The 16,237-nt window shown below is 38.1% G+C and overlaps 1 protein-coding gene across 9 annotated transcripts in view; it reads right to left on the bottom strand.

Moving 5' to 3' along the window:
• Positions 1 to 16,237, bottom strand: part of NSMCE2 (NSE2 (MMS21) homolog, SMC5-SMC6 complex SUMO ligase) — a 213,359-nt gene that overhangs the window by 138,676 nt on the left and 58,446 nt on the right. For all 9 annotated transcript variants that reach the window (XM_049092716.1, XM_049092720.1, XM_049092721.1 and 6 more), the window contains one exon: positions 9,878 to 10,031. In XM_049092716.1, the coding sequence (XP_048948673.1) occupies positions 9,878 to 10,031 (154 nt within the window). The remainder of the gene's footprint in view (positions 1 to 9,877; positions 10,032 to 16,237) is intronic.

Below are 16,237 nucleotides of genomic sequence, written 5' to 3'. Positions count from 1 at the left end.
ACCAAGTGCAATCTAATTCGTTAGGTAATTACTAAGTAACCTGTAGGTAGGTGCTTATAATTTATGCTGTGCACATATGCTCTTCCCTTGTAGGTAATAAGCTGCACGAGATCTGGAAATATGTCAGGTTTGTACCCTCTAGAGTGCCTGGTTAAGCAACCTTTAATAGAAGAGTTATTTTCAACCCTGACCGTACATTAGCATTACCTGGAGAGCTTAGAAAGAAATGCCTAGAGAGCCCCACCAGACACCAACTAAATCTAAATCTCTGAGGGTGGGGACAGAACTTGGATTTTTTTTTTTAAAGTTCACATTTGAAACCCAGCAATAGGTGAGTGCCACTTCTGTAAACCAATAGTTCTCAAACTCTGGTATACAGGAGACCCAGAAGGTCCCACCCCCAGAGAGTCAGATGCCCTAGGTCTGGAGTGGTGCCTGAAAACACACACTTTTAACATCCAGGTGACCCTGATGGGGAGGGCGGGGAGCCCAATGGAAGAATAACTGCTGTATATCATCTACAACGTTTCTTGAATTAAAGAATAAATGTAAGAGATACATGGATAGGAAAACATGAAAAAAATATTTAAAATTTACATATAAAAGGAACTTCATGCTCAACATCACTGGTCATTAGAAAAACATAAATTAAATCCATAAGGAGATACCACTACATACTTACTATAATGGCTAAAATTAAAAACAAAACCACAATAACACAAGTGCTGATGAGGATGCACATCAACTCCCACTCTCACACACTGCTGCTGGGAAAACAGTACTGTACGCCAGGTTAGAAGAGTCTGTCCGTTTCTCATAAGTTAAACATGTACTTACCAGACTAGCTGGCAATCCAAGAGAAATGAAAATTTATAATCACATTAAAATCTGCACAGGAATGTTTACAGCAGCCTGATTTATAATGGCCCCAAGCTGGAAACAACTGAAATGCCCTTCAGCTGGTGAGTGGATAAACTATGATACATCCATACAGTAGAATAGTACTCATAACACACAATGCAATGAACTACCCATATTAACAACACTATGGATGAATCTCAAATGCATTCTGCTCCATGAAAGAAGCCACTTAGATAGCTGTATACTGTATGATTCCATCCATGTATATAACATTATATATGTTATATACATACATATATGTATAACATCCATTTATACAACAAAAATTAAAACTATAGAGAAAAAAAATTAAAAGCACAGAATAGTCACTGCCGGAGGCTAAAACTTGGGGGGCGGTGTTGATTACGAAGGGCCACTCATTACATGCATCTTATTATTATAAAACTGAAATCATTGCAACCTCAGGAATTAGGAACTTGACAAGATAATTATTTTCTTAAGTATGATCTACATCGTCCCCAGGACACATGATTTGATTTTCCTACTCTAGGTTCAGATTGCTTTCTGAGCACCAATGGCATCACACTCTCTCAAAATAAGCCACCAGGAGAGAAACACCCATGGCTCACAGTTTGTGTTTAAACTTGCAGCTGACTCATTTTGCCCTTGATAACTGAACCTTTCTCTCCTAATAACTTTAATTATAGCCATCTCTCATCCTAAAGCTGCCCCTTTCCCCGGGAACATAACTGTTAGCCTTGTGACCTCCTGACTGTGAGACACTGGGTAAATATGCCACCTCCGGGATTCAGTGTGCTAAAAACAGAGCCTACGTTTTTTGTGCATTCCGCTCTCGCATATGGATGTTGTGAAGATTAGGAGAGGTGATGTACAGGCATGGGATTACTGTTGTTATGCTTGAAATAAATTTCATGGAATTTGTTCTAAACTTGTAATTACAGTAAATACCCTCCTCCTCTCTGCCATAACAGCAAGTATTCACACTGGAAATGGCATTCTTAGTCACTGTTTCCTCAATGTATTGCCAAAACCATGGGATCTGGAAGAGTGGCACCCAGTTTGGAGTCTCAATCTGTAACTTTGTGAGCTCAAGTAAGCCACTTACCTTCTGTGAGTCTCACTTCAAGTATGTGTTTCTCTAGGGGATAGTTTGAAGGCAAAACGAGGCACACATAAATAAACTACTATATAATGTCTGGTACAATTTCTACTCTCTGATTTTTACATAGAAGTGACCAACCAAGAGATTCACTCTTGGCTGGATGAAACAGATTCCCCCAGTGTCATCAGAGTATATCAGTGTAGATCTATGACCTGGGAGGTTTAACAAACGGTTCACTACTTAACAGTCTTATGAGAAATCAAGTCAAGAATGAAATGGTTGATTTGAGAGAAAAGAAGACCAAATAGGTGTGTTTCAAAGAGCTGGTGTGGTATGCAGGGAAAAGAACATAAGCTCTGATGTCACCCAAACCAGGATCTAAATTTCAGCATTTATGAGCTTAGGGAAGCTATACCACCTTTATTTGCATACTTTCTAATCTATAAAATGGGTTGTTATCTTGAAGGGTAAGAAATAAATAGTAATGTAGAGAAAGTATGGCAGGTAGCATATCCTATGCATAGGTGGGCACTCAAACAATGCTTGTAGTCATGCATTAATTCAACAAGCATTCATTAAGTATCATATACACTAGGCACTATATGAAGCCTGGTCATCACTTTTACTATTTCCTAAGAGGACTAGGGCAAATCTAAGGTGAAAGAAGAACAGATGGTAGTGTCTTTATTGCTCCACATAAAGGGCAGTTCTCACGGCCCAACAGCTCCCTGATAGCTTAATGCTCTGATTAAAACACAACAGAATGGATCTAATTTTCTTAACCTTTTTTCTTCTTCACTTATTCAATTTATTTGGTACTGCAAATCTGCCCTGACACGTGAAAATTCCTAGGAAGTAACAAATTTATGAGTTAGAAGAGGTGGGACAGCTACACCTGTCTGTAATGCTCTCTTTTTATCCCTGGCACCTCCTCTCTTCTGGTTCCACTGTTTTCTGGCTTTGCAACCTTGGGCATGTCACTTACCCTCTCTGAAGCTGCTTCATCATGAAGATGGGAATGGTACCATTTAGCTTTGCTGATGTGAGTTAAGGATGTCCGGGAAAGAGAAGATACATGGGTGGGAAACACAAAGAAAGCAGAAGAGAGGAGAGACAAATAGAAAAGAGTCAGAGACACTGACTCAGAGAAGAGGAAGAGAGAAGGAGGCAGACATACAGGAATAAAAAATTTGCATAGGACCCAAATCTCATTCAGTAAGTGTAACCCTTCATGCTGGGGATGTGATCCAATTGAAAAAAAGTCAATCTCTGTTGTGAAACTTATGATTTTTAGCATTTCCCAACAATTAATGGTCATCTGCAAGTAAATGGTGATGGCTTGATCATCATCAAGGAAAACATGAAAATCAACTGAGGGTCACAGAGATGATAAAACTACCTGCAGAAGAGCCAACAAACTTAAGTTTTAATAAATGTTCTAAGCAGTCACATTTAAAGTGAGCCATACTTACTTAATTCCTAAGCATGATGCTACTGTGCCACTAAAAACTGTGTAGTATTATATATACCATGCATTTGTACCAACATATAAAGGGTTATACACACTAAATTATTTGCTGGATTTCTGAGCAAGTGAAAGGATTTTCAAAGACAATAGAAATGGTTAACCTATGCTGATTTTTAAATCCCAATGCTATGAATGCTAATTTTCCTCTTCTCTCCTTTACTCATGATGCATGAGTTTAATCATCAGAAAGCCTTAACTAGGTTCTGACCCTCTTTATCTAGTTGAATAATTCTGTTCTATAAATATTAACCGAACTCTGATTATGTGAGTAACAAAAGGAATATAGGGATGATTACAAAATCATTCCTGCCTTGAAGGGTCTTGGGCTTTGAGTTAATTGCAGGCCAGCAATGCACATTGTTTGGATAGACGTTATATCATATGACAAAGAGATTCATGTGCTGAAGAGTATCAGGATTAAGTCAGGCTGGTCAACACTATGCCCAGATGAAATGCACTCAACATATTTCTAGGCACAGCCAAACATTTTCCCTCTTGGCACCACCTTTGCTTCTTCCTCATCTCTTTCCTTTCAGGTTTCAACACTCACATATGCCCTCTATCAACCTTCGAAGGTGCTAGTCTTCTCTATAACCCTACTGCTTATATACATCTGGGTGAGGGGTTTCCACACCCAGCCCCTCACCACAAAATCTCCATCTGCTTTGCAACAGAACCCACTCCCAAATGATATGAAATGCACAACCTGGCCTTAGTCTGGAGTATCCTGAAAGCAAGACTACCCATTTCTCTGAAGAAATCATAGTCTGTTAATTGGCCAAATTAATGCTGATATTCCTCATCAAGTGCCTAAACAAGGCACTGAGAAAAATGGTATTATGAGAAAGTAAAACCAAACGTCACAAGCTGACAGTTTTATTTGCATAGTGTTTTAAAAATATAGTAATGGAAAAATAATCAGCTAGATTTCTGCATTTCCCAAAAGAACCTGAAGATCTGGCCACAGTGGGTTCCATGCCTCTTCACAGCAACAAGGGACAGGCATGGGTGGCAGATGTCTCCTTGAGATAGAGGATAAGCTCTCAAGTATATGACAGTTCTCCTGAAGATTCCTGTGATCATCAAGAAGCTATGCTGTAGATGCTCTGTGCTTAGACATCAGACTGGAGTTTAAGGACTGGGACTAGAGCAGTAAACAAAACATCAAAATATCTACCTTTGTGGAACTGCACTGTGGTTTTAAATGGGTGTTGAAGGAAAGGGAAAGCAACCCACTAAGAATATTTGTAAGTGAAGGTATTCTAATGTTCCCTGAGGAGCTCTCTATTTAATGGCTGGAGGGACACCTTTTGCTAAGTAAATGGTCAATCCCTAGCCTATCAGTTTTGATATTTAAATGAAGTGTGCTTAAAATGAAGGTACAGAGTTGATGATTTGGGAGTCCAGATAATTATGAAATTACAGTATAAAATATCACCAGGACTGAAAGTGGATTTCTAAGTTCATTTGTGGATTCAATTATGTCCATATCTTATATCCTATGTATTCCCTATGTGACCTAAATACATGGTCTAAATTTCTGCTAAGTCTTCAGATTAGCATTAAAAAAAAGCGCTTATCCTTACTCTAAGCATTTAAATGTGCCAACAAAATTACATTTCATATTAGATTATTTTAATACTAAAGATCACAGATTCAGTCAATTCTATTTTTGATCACAAAGTGAAGCCCTTATATTTCAAAGGTTTCTGAATATCAAGTTACTGTCTAATGTCAATTTCTGCCTTGCTGACCTGCCCTGAAACTTCTCCAACCTGCTAATTATGTAATCGGTGAACAAATAAAGTATAGGAGAACGACTGCTTGATGACTTGAGAAAGTGTCCATTCAGGGCTATCTACACATTCTCATTAAGTTCTCCTGATGCTAAAGTGCAGGAAGCCATGAGTTGGCACAGTGAAGACAGTTAAAGTAAAACAGTCAAAGAAGAGAGACATTACCTGAACATATTGTTGGGCTAAATTACAATCACTTTATCTAAGGAAGTATGGTTATTACATCTGCCTTAAACCAAATCATATTGTTGGTTTCACAACTTGAGTTAAGTTAAGAACACGATTCCCATTTAGGGGAATGGAATCCTTTTCTCTGGAATTGTTCCTTAACTCAGTTATCATCACTGCCACCATGTGTAAAAATAATCTTCAATCTTGATTTGTACTCCTCTGAGAATTACAACTAAGAAAAATGGGCACCGGCAGGGAAACCAGGCTATACAGACAGTAGGTGACTCAAACCCGGGTCTTCCGGCTGCTAAGCTCATGTTCTTGCCACTACAGGCCCTTTCTCAGTAATAACCAAAATCTCAAGCAGGCTTTCAAAGTTTGCACTGTCTCATTTGATCTTGGTAATAATCTTGGGAAGCTGCAACAGACATAATATCTCTTGTATACAGCAAACAGGTCCCCAGGTATGGTATTTATGGAAAAACCTTAAAACAAAACAAAACCCAAACCAAAAACCTGCCCTTGTTTCTGATTGTGGTTTAGACCAGGAATCAGTAAACTGTTCAAAGAAGTTGTATCTAATGGCTGGTAATATCCATAAGACATAAACAACTATTAAAAAAATTACTGTATGCAACTTAAGTATGTTGCCTTTTGAGTAATCATAGCTTCAAATGAGTACAACATACCTGTTATATTTATATTCTAAGCAAATACCAGGTATTCGTATTATCCCTTCAGCACACTTCATAATCCTTCAGCACACTCTACCTTGCTGGGCCTGAACCCAGCCTCTGAATCTTTCTGAACATATAGCTCTACGCAGCCCCTATCCATTGATTGGCAGTATCAGCTACAAATAAAAGCTGCATTTTCCCATTCTGACCCTCTCCTATATTGTATAATGGTTGTTTCTTGCATTTTTCTTTGCTTTTGATTTATTGATGGTTCTCCATTATTTCATGTATGTATTTATTGTCTTTCTCAAGTACAGGGACTCTGCCTTTTATTTATCTTGGAGCACCAAACACAATGATTCATATATACAGCAGTCACTCAGAGTGTTCTGAATGTACCTAAAACAAATGTATAGTATTTATGGAAAAGAAATCTAAAGTCAAAAAAACAAAAAAACAAAAAACTGTCCTTGCTTCTGATTATGGTTTAGCCCAAAGGTCAGCAAACTTTTCTGTAAAGAGCCAGATAGCAAATATTAAAAGCTTTTTTGCCAGATGGTCTCTGATAGAACTACTCAACTCTGCCATTAGTGTAAAGCACACACAGAAATGAGGAAACAGATGAGTGTATCTACATTCCAATAAAACTTTATTTTGGACAGTGAATTCTGAATTTTATAGAATTTTTACACATCACAAAATACTATCCCCTTCTCCTAACTTTTCCCCAGACAACTTAAAAAATGGGAAAAAAAAAAAACCCCATTCTTGGCTTTTAGGCCATAGAGAAACAAAAGAGGCAGGCTGCACTTGGCCCACAGGCTCTAGTTTACTGATCTCTGGCCTAAATCTCTGGTTCTCAAAATGCGAAACTCGGGTGGTCTGCAAGATCCTTTCAGCAAGTCCAACTACCTATGTGTGCGGCCAGAATTTCTTTGTAGACATCCAGCAAAACAATGTACCACAACAGACTGAGCACAGAAGAAAATATGAGGATCCAGCTGCCTTCTATTAAGCCAGAAATTAAAGAGATTTACAAAAATGGAAAACAATGTCACACTTCTCCCTAGTTTTTCTTTATGTTTGGAAAACACGTAGTTGTATTTCATAATCCTCTTTATGGTAACATGTATGGGGTTTATTATTGATTTTTAAAATGGATTCGTATTTTTAAAATTTCTCACAGTTTTGATTTCTAATGTGATAAATGTCAATAGCCACAGCCCATGTAAAAAAAACCTCTCTGGAGGCCCTCAGTAAATTTTAAAAATGTAAAGGGATCTTGAAGACCAAATAGTTGGGAGAGCCAGCTGCTGAGCCACAGCTGAGTTAACTTACTCCTATGGCAGGGTGCGTGGAGGCAGCATGCAGGCCACTTCCTCAGACCACCTGATTTCAATCCCCCACTTGGCTTCTCCCCACCAAAGAGCTTCCCAGCACTTCTGTGATTAGATTCTGATTCGGCAAAATTTAATCCCATGCAGTTTATGTGTGTGTAAATAAAGTTGGTGAGAGCGTGGTGGTGATTTTTATGAAAGAACCTTTCTGATACACACAGGCCTTAAAACTGTTTCAGCTTCTATTTTGCCAAAATAGGTACCAAGAAGCAAGAATCTCTCTCTGGCTTCTGGTTTCCAATCTTAAAAAAAAAAAAAAAAAAAGTAATTCCTTGCCTTTAGAACATATTTCAAAACAAACAATCACTGGCTCCTGTATAAATCCTAGTCCCTTCAACTTGGCTCACTTCAATTGTGGGCTCCCGATGCTAATCAGCATCCTCAGCAATGCTACATCTAAAGCAGTAAAATCCATCATACATGGTACTAGTTTGACAGTACTAATAATGTAATAAACACTGTATCTTGCAAGTAAAGTACATGTGCCTTAAAGAGCATTTTAAGAGGGCATATAATATTTTGCTTGTTCTGACATTAGAGATTTAAAAACTTTTTAAAAGCATATTTTAGGAGAAACAAAAAGGGAAAGTTGTCTTAATTCCAGTGTTACCATATATAGGGAAACCCTATATAAGGAAGCATTTCTTTCAATATAAAATTACTTTGTGATAAAGTTTAACTGTCTATCCAAATGATGTGTAGTATTGCTGGCCTGGGGAAACTGTCTCAAACCCCTCACTCCTGATCATTTTCTAGAACATTAAAGAAATTAACAACTATGATTCCTACATTTGTCATTTTGTTGAATTATATATCCTTAATACAAAAGTGTTTCCTCTTAAGTATATAATTCTTTTTTTAAGTATATAATTCTAAAAGCCTTTATAAGCTTTCTCTTACAGAATAATAACTTTGTAAACAATAACAAAAGTAGAAGAAATACATATTTTTGGATATTTATCCTTCAACCTATACTATCGAGTATCTTTTGAAAAATCAAGAATTATGATTAGATGCTAAATCTGCCATAATTTGTCATTACTGGCTGTGAGTAGAAAACCAAAATACATTTAGCTGGTCTGGCCCACATCAAAACTGAAATTCACTAGCGCCTTTAAATCAGAAAGACACTAGCAAATTATTATATTACCTGTTTGGAGAATTATCACCCATGTAGGGGGACGATGTAATTTATATTAGAAGGATTTTGGTAGCTGTGATGTTCAAAGAAGAACAAAAAATAGACGAAAACGTGGAGAAAATGCTTACTGTTTAAATCCACGTAAAAGCAAAAGTCTCATCGTGATTGCAAAACATTCCAAATTGTGAAACTTAAGTTACTTGTAAAATAGACAAAAGTAGAGCTGCTTCCTCAGTCGTTTTTTGAGACCTCAGCATCAATTTAAAGAAAATGCTTATATTTAAAAGAAAGCTTATTTCAAAATATGAATCCTTACACTAAGGACAAATAAGGACATGAAGGAAATTTACATCTAATAAGACAGTGCTCCACGAGTATGCAAATGAAGATGATGAGAAATTGAAGTCTACAAAAAAGTTCTTTCCTTCACTACCCAATTCTTTAAGGAATAAGAGTCGGGAGCCTAGAAGAATGACAACTTGTGCTAATGTAAAAACTATCAAAATTATATTAAATTGTTCTGTGGATTATGCAGAAAAAAAGAGGAAAGGTAAGGATGGATGTACTTCACCGTGGAGAAAAGATCTACTGTCAAATACTGTCTACAAAAATTTTTCCGTGTAATGAATCATCTTTCCCAGTCTCATTTTTAAATCAAAATTATGTTCGAATCACAATCACAATCACCTGGAATTTATGCTACCACAAAAGACCAAAGGGATCCAGAAGATCCTGGTCCATATTTGAGAAGAGAAAACTAGTTTGAGAAAACACTGCTGCTACTACTCAAAAGGCAGCAAAACCAGAATTCAGACTGATCATTTTAAAAGTGTGGCACAGCAGTTTAAAATGTAAAATACCATTGCTATTTTAATAAAATAGTTCCATTTTAATTTCCCAACTCCCCCTCTCCAGCAGTGGAACAATACAGTGTCACTTTATCGAACCGCTGGGAAATTTTCTTAGCACTTTGTGGAAACTGTTGGCTTTCAGAAATGGACAGGCTGATTTGAACCAAAAGTTAGACAAAATACAGAATTGCAACAACAATTAAAAGCAATTTAGAAAGAGGATCAAGCCAAGCAGAGAGGCAAACTTTCTAAAAATCAGTTTTCTGGGGCTGTTTATCAGGTCAGTTCCCTAATTTCAAAAAGGCCAACCAAAGCAAAGCATGCAGACTTACATTGCTTCTTTAGTTCTTTCAGCTGTTGTTTAAACTGTACAAATTTTGCATTATTTTGAAAGTCTGCATCACAATTCTTATTCTGTAAAGCCAAAAATTTCTTCTCCACTAACAATTTTAGGTCTGGTATTTTTTCTGGACGTTCTTCTTTTACCTGAGGAAGACAAAACATTGGTCTCAGTTCAATGTTAACAATGACACCGTTTTTTTAACATTATTTTTACCTCATTTCATTCAAATAAAAAAAACACAGTGAGGTAGAAAACAGAATCCCGACAGAACCAGAGAGGTTGAGACTTGTTCCAGAACAGGCTGCTGGTAAACAGTGGGGGGAGCCATTCGACCCGTCTACTCATCACTTTTCTTAAACCCACGCCCCAGTGCCCTATTAACTTGCTGTCTCCTGACAGCTACTAGGGAAACATCTCACACCAGCACAACCCTGTGCCCTCCACCTTCAACGGAACTTGAGCCTCGTGGCTTCCTCCTTTTTGCCAAGTCTGCTCAGTCCCCTCTCCTACTACCCAAGTGGAGATTCCAGCCTTCATTCTCCCCAGGGCTCGCTCCTCTGCTCCGCTCTCTGCCCCAGCAGGGGAGAGTGACTGCTACTTCATCAAAAAGTTGAGGCTTTAATCTTGAACTTCACCCTCTGCTGCCACAATTAGGAATGAGTTCCCTGTTCTGTTCAAAGCTAAATTCTCAATCTATATTCCTTTTGTTCCTCCCAATATTTTATCATAAAAAATAAAGCTCTTGTAAGAATTGTATTTTGCCATTCACCTGCCTCCTAGGTGCCCCCAATTAACACTTTACTGGGTTTGCTCTATCACCGTATCTGTCCCATCTGTGTTTTTCTTTCCACACTCAACCTTGCTTTCAAGTTCATTCTTTTTTTTAATTTTTTAAAGATTGTATTTACTTATTCATGAGATATACAAAGAGAGAGAGAGACAGAGACAGAGACACAGGCAGAGGGAGAAGCAGACTCCATGCAGGGAGCCTGATGTGGGACTTGATCCTGGGACCCCAGGATCACTCCCTCGGCCAAAGGCAGGCAGTAAACCACTGAGCCACCCAGGGATCCCCTCAAATTCATTCTTAATTTCATCTTCTTAACCTCTGTCAAAACAAACTTTCCCCTCGAGAAGCTTTTTCCCCTAAAACCTCTACATTGGCTCTTTACTCCCAAATTGAACAATAAACAACCTCCTCTAATCCCTGCCCACCCTCCCCAGTTCTTTTCTCTTTGTTGTCTAGCTGCTTGGAAAAAATCATCTCTACCCACTGTTCCCACTTCCTCAACCTCAAACTGTAGCCACAGCCATCAGGCTGCTCCCCAGCCCCTGTGCACCTTACCCCCACATCACTGTAATTGCTCTTCCTCGGGCCTTCATATTTGGCCCCTTGATCACTGGCCTTTTCCTGATGCTGCTGCCACCCAAGCAAAATTCACCAAACTCTCCCTCGTGTCCCAACACGCCTTAACACAGAATCTATCACAGCCCCTGTAATAGTCAACTGCATTTATTTGTACATGTTTCTTTTCCCTCATAAAATACACTCTTTGAAAAATGATTTATCACTGTGTTTGCCAGCACCTGGCATGTAGTAGGTAATATTCAGTGTATGTGCTTTATATATTTCAAGTGAATTCTCTTACATGCTCCAAATATACTTTCCCATTCAAATCCACAATTGATCGACTTCCTGTCATTAGTCAAGTATATAATTTCTGAGCTGGAGGACAACTTAGAGGTCTTCCAATCTTGATGTCTACCTTCCTCAGTTTCATAAATAAAATTATATAGAAAGAATTAAATGACTTGTTTACTATAATCCAGTTGGTTGAAGGCAATGTTAAGACTGCAATATAGATACAGAAAATTCTTGCATTTGGTTCCAGTCAATGGAATGTATTTCTTATCTCTTTGAATCTGAGTATCAATGCATGTGAAGTCAAAAGATGACCTGCAATTTATGTTTCAATAATATTTTGTCATGGAAAGAAGAATTATATCATCTTCTTTTGTTTAACAGCTATAGATTTTAATTAGCTAAATCAAAAACGAAAACTAAGCACAAAACCAAAATGCCTACATGTGTATTTATAGTACTGAGTGTAGAAACTATCTTCTCACTGTATGGTTGATATTCAACCAGTGGTGGATCCATCATCAAAGAGAGTTGTGAAAAATATGGAGAGGCTTTAATGACACATCTTATATGTAATTAAAAATTATAAATAAGTCCTGTAAGGCTAAGGAACCAATAAAGCTCAGTTTCGAAAAGAGAAGGTAGAGAGGTAATTTAGTAATAATGCCTCATGTCTCAAGAATAAGAGCTGTTACACATGGTGACTAGCTATCCTCACCTCTACCATGGATAGAACAAGATGAAACAAGTTCAAGATTGTAGCATGAAGTTCAGATTAGATACAGCAAATAAATGACAAGATCTCAAAATAAATAAATAAATAAATAAATGACAAGATCTCACAAAAGAATTATAGCCTCTCATTCTGGATTTATAAAATAAAATTGACTCAGATCCACCTGAGATGTTAATGGTGATTTTACAGGCAGGTATAAAGGTGAACCTTTTCAAGGTTTTTAATGGGGCTGAAATTATTATTTAATCTGAGGCAATCAGAGCAGACCTGAGTAGATGATCAGTAAACATAAAAGTTCTTTTCCAATAAAGTCTCTAACCCACTCAGATATACTTCATTTCCCTAGCTTCATTACCACCACTGCTGAGGAGCTGTCTGGAACGTGGGGTGGAAGAAATGCAGAAAGGACAGGTATTTTGAGGCTGACAACATGGCAACCTGAAATAGGACTAGGAAAACCTGAATAAACCAAATTTAGTGATTCAGAGATAATCTTTTCCCCCAAGGACAGATCCTCAAAAGAACTGTGCAAAGCACATGAATTCATTGCGGCACGTATCTTCTCTAGAAATGTGATGCTGCGGGTGGTACAACTATGCATGACACAGAGAACTTACTGTACTCTAGCTATTAAAATAAGAGCCTGGAAAATATTAAACTCCTTATCTGTTTAAATCAATGCAATAAATGGGGCTTAATGATATTTTTAATGGAATCTTGCTCTGTTTGTATCTTCAAGAGAAATAAGATCTATAATCCCAAAATGAGAAGAAAAAAACATTCTTTGGGTAGCTGATCGTGAATGCTATCTAGTCTGAAAAGGGTAAGGAAGGCCCTCTTTCCCCAGGACAAATTTAAAATACTCCCAAGAAATCTGAGATCAGAGAAGAGATTTTATTGGATCCTCAGTCCATCCCTTTCTCAAGGATAAAGTCCCTATATACAGGACTTAAAACCTAACCAAATTAAAAGACACAGGGTGTATCAGTTTGCTAAAAGGCTATCACAACAATGAACCAGAGGTAGTTTAAGCAATAGAAAATATTTTTTGTACAGATCTGGAGGTTGGAAGTCTTTGGCCATCTTCTCCTTATGTCATCACATGGTCTTCCTTCTATGTGTCTGTGTCCAAATTCCCTTTTCTTATAAGAACAGCAGTCCTAACAGATCGAGACCCATCTCAAGGACTTAATTTTAACTTAATTACCTCTTTAAAAACCCTATCTCCAAAACCATCATATTCTAAGGTACTGGGGATCAAGACTTCAACATATGCATTTTGGGAGAACACAATTCAGCACATACACATTAATAAATTTATGAAATAGGACTTTAAAGAGATCTAGTACACAGCAGGAAAGACATTCAAAATGAGAAGATGGGAAAAGAAAGAAAAGAGATGCAAAATGAACTCTAAAAGAATCAAAGAAGAAAACCAAGGGTGAGGAATGCCACAGAAGAAAGATAAAGAGAAAATTTCCTTAATAGAGGTGCTTGTCCTTTGGGAAAATGATCCATGAGAACTCTAAAAGGAGACTGATTTCATGACTAGGTACTGTGTAGACGGCAGTGGAACTAGTTACCTGTCTCAACCCACTTGCTTCTGAAGCTTCTCTCAGGGACAGACTATTTGCCTAGCATCTAGTGTACTTCCTGTTGTACAGCAGGTGCTCAAAAGATGTTGAGGAACAAGTGAACTTATGGGGCTGCCAGATTATACCGTACTGGGATGAGAGAAGAGACTACAGCAGTTTTGTGTTAACAGATGATTAAAGTTTGGCAGCAAAGGAAGAGAGAGATGGGAGCAGATCATGGGAAAGAGAGACTCATTTGTTTGCACAGAGTATAAGAAGAGCTTGAAATCAAGGTGACATTATGGAAGAAAAAGGACCCTGCAATCAGATAGATCTGGAACCACCCTATGTATGGACCTTGGGACAATCCTTCCAGGTCCTGGATTTCTCTTATCTCTTTTTATTTATTTATTTTTTAAAGATTTTATTTATTTGAAGATAGAGAAAAAGAGAGAGCACAAGAAGGGGAGGTCAGAGGAAGGAGACTCCCTGCTGAGCACGGAGCCTGATGCAAGGCTCGACCCTGATACTGTGGGATCATGATCTGAGCCGAAGGCAGACACTTAATTGACTGAGCCACCCAGGCAGCCCTCTCTTACCTCTTAATTAGGAATTAGAAACACCCACTTCAGGGCTGTGAAGACTTAATTAAATCATGTTTGTATTTCACTCTGGCATATAGTGGATGTTAAAATTCTTTATTTTTTTCCTTTTACCTTTAGCATACAACCTTGACCATGGTTGTGGACTAAGAAGAAGGAGCCAGTGGGGAAACATAAATCAAAAATGCTAAGAGACGGGATCGAATCCCACGTCGGGCTCCCGGTGCATGGAGCCTGCTTCTCCCTCTGCCTGTGTCTCTGCCTCTCTCTCTCTCTCTGTGACTATCATAAATAAATAAAAAATTAAAAAATTTAAAAAAAAAAACCTTTAAAAAAAAAATGCTAAGAGAAAGGGAGTGACAGATTTCATTAAAGAAAATCATTTAAGTACTAGGGCAAAAGCTAGAGAGGAAGGAAGACCAGCTGGGAAAGCACAACAACAGTTTTTACCAGGTGTCATGAATGCCTACAGGGCTGGACAAAGATCTGAGGAAACCCCAATAAGAGGACAACAGGAAGTGGTGAAGACCATGGTAAAGTAGACAGTACAAGCCCCAGGTGAGAGGAAGCTGCTACACAGCTCCAGATGACTGTGACCATGTAAAGAGCAAGTCCAAGTTTTAAAGAAAAATTAGAAATCTAGATTTTTTTGTGACACATTTTCTAGTTTTTAAAACAATGCATAGTCCAAACAATATATCAGACTAAAAGTCCATGAGTTTGAAACTTCTATTCAATGCAAAGGAGGTAGTTTAAGACATAAAAATAAAAGTACTTCTGTGATCCATAATATTTGGGGGTCCAGTGAAACTCCCAGATTTCTACTTGAGGGATAAAAATATGGTCCTTTCAAGCAGGACAGAGAATAATGGAAAAAAATAACAAAAACGAGAGGGGAAAGTAAAGGATTCCATTTTGATGTGCTAACCCAAAGTATTTATGATGAAAAATGTAGGCTCTACCCTTGAGATTAAAAATGAGGCTCTACTCCTCACTGAATGAGCTCAGAAAAGTTCCTAAATGCATCTAACCTTAGTTTCCTCACTTCTTAACAGAAAATGCTAATGGTATCTGCCAGAGTTTTGCTGAGAAAGAGATGGAATGAAGCAACAAGGCATGAGCTATAGGCCGCAGAGAATATTCAACAATGAGTAGCTGAGGTTGTTGCTGTCATCACACACTTATCTTTAGGGTGCCTGGATATATAGGTCTGCAGCTCAGCAGCCTGGCTGGAAAACATCCACATTGAGGAATCACTGTGTAGATTTTAGTAGAAACCATGGAAATGAATGGGATTACCAAGAAGACTAAATAGAAACCAAGAAGGACCAATGGAGTATATCATATTTATGGGGCAGCTAGAGGAGTCTAAAAAGAAAAAGGACAAGCGTTAAGAAGACAAACAAAAGAAAATACCCCAAAAGTCCAGGAAGGAATTTCAAGATCTGTCAGATGCTACAAAGAAGTCAAGCTACATAAGGATTGAGAAGTGTGCTCTGGACTTGAGGACTGGGTCACTGGGGACTTTAGCAAAAGCAGAGAGACTCTAAAATATCCAGACCTTTGTTCAATTCATTGTTTCAAAAAGATGGAACAATAATAGGGAAAACACACACAAATACCCCAACATTCCATAGGCTCTCCAAGTGCTCCGTTTTAGCTCAAAATCATTCGTGAATGTGGAATTCCACTGAATTGGGGCCCAGAGCTCTTGTGCCTGCAATATTTCTTTGTGTCAGCAAGGAGAAGGCAATCAGTGAGCTGTCAACAACTAACTTGGGCCTCGGGTGGCTCT

This window comes from Canis lupus, chromosome 13, assembly GCF_003254725.2.
Source record: "Canis lupus dingo isolate Sandy chromosome 13, ASM325472v2, whole genome shotgun sequence".
Taxonomy (NCBI): domain Eukaryota; kingdom Metazoa; phylum Chordata; class Mammalia; order Carnivora; family Canidae; genus Canis; species Canis lupus.
This window is presented reverse-complemented; position numbering and strand designations above follow the sequence as displayed.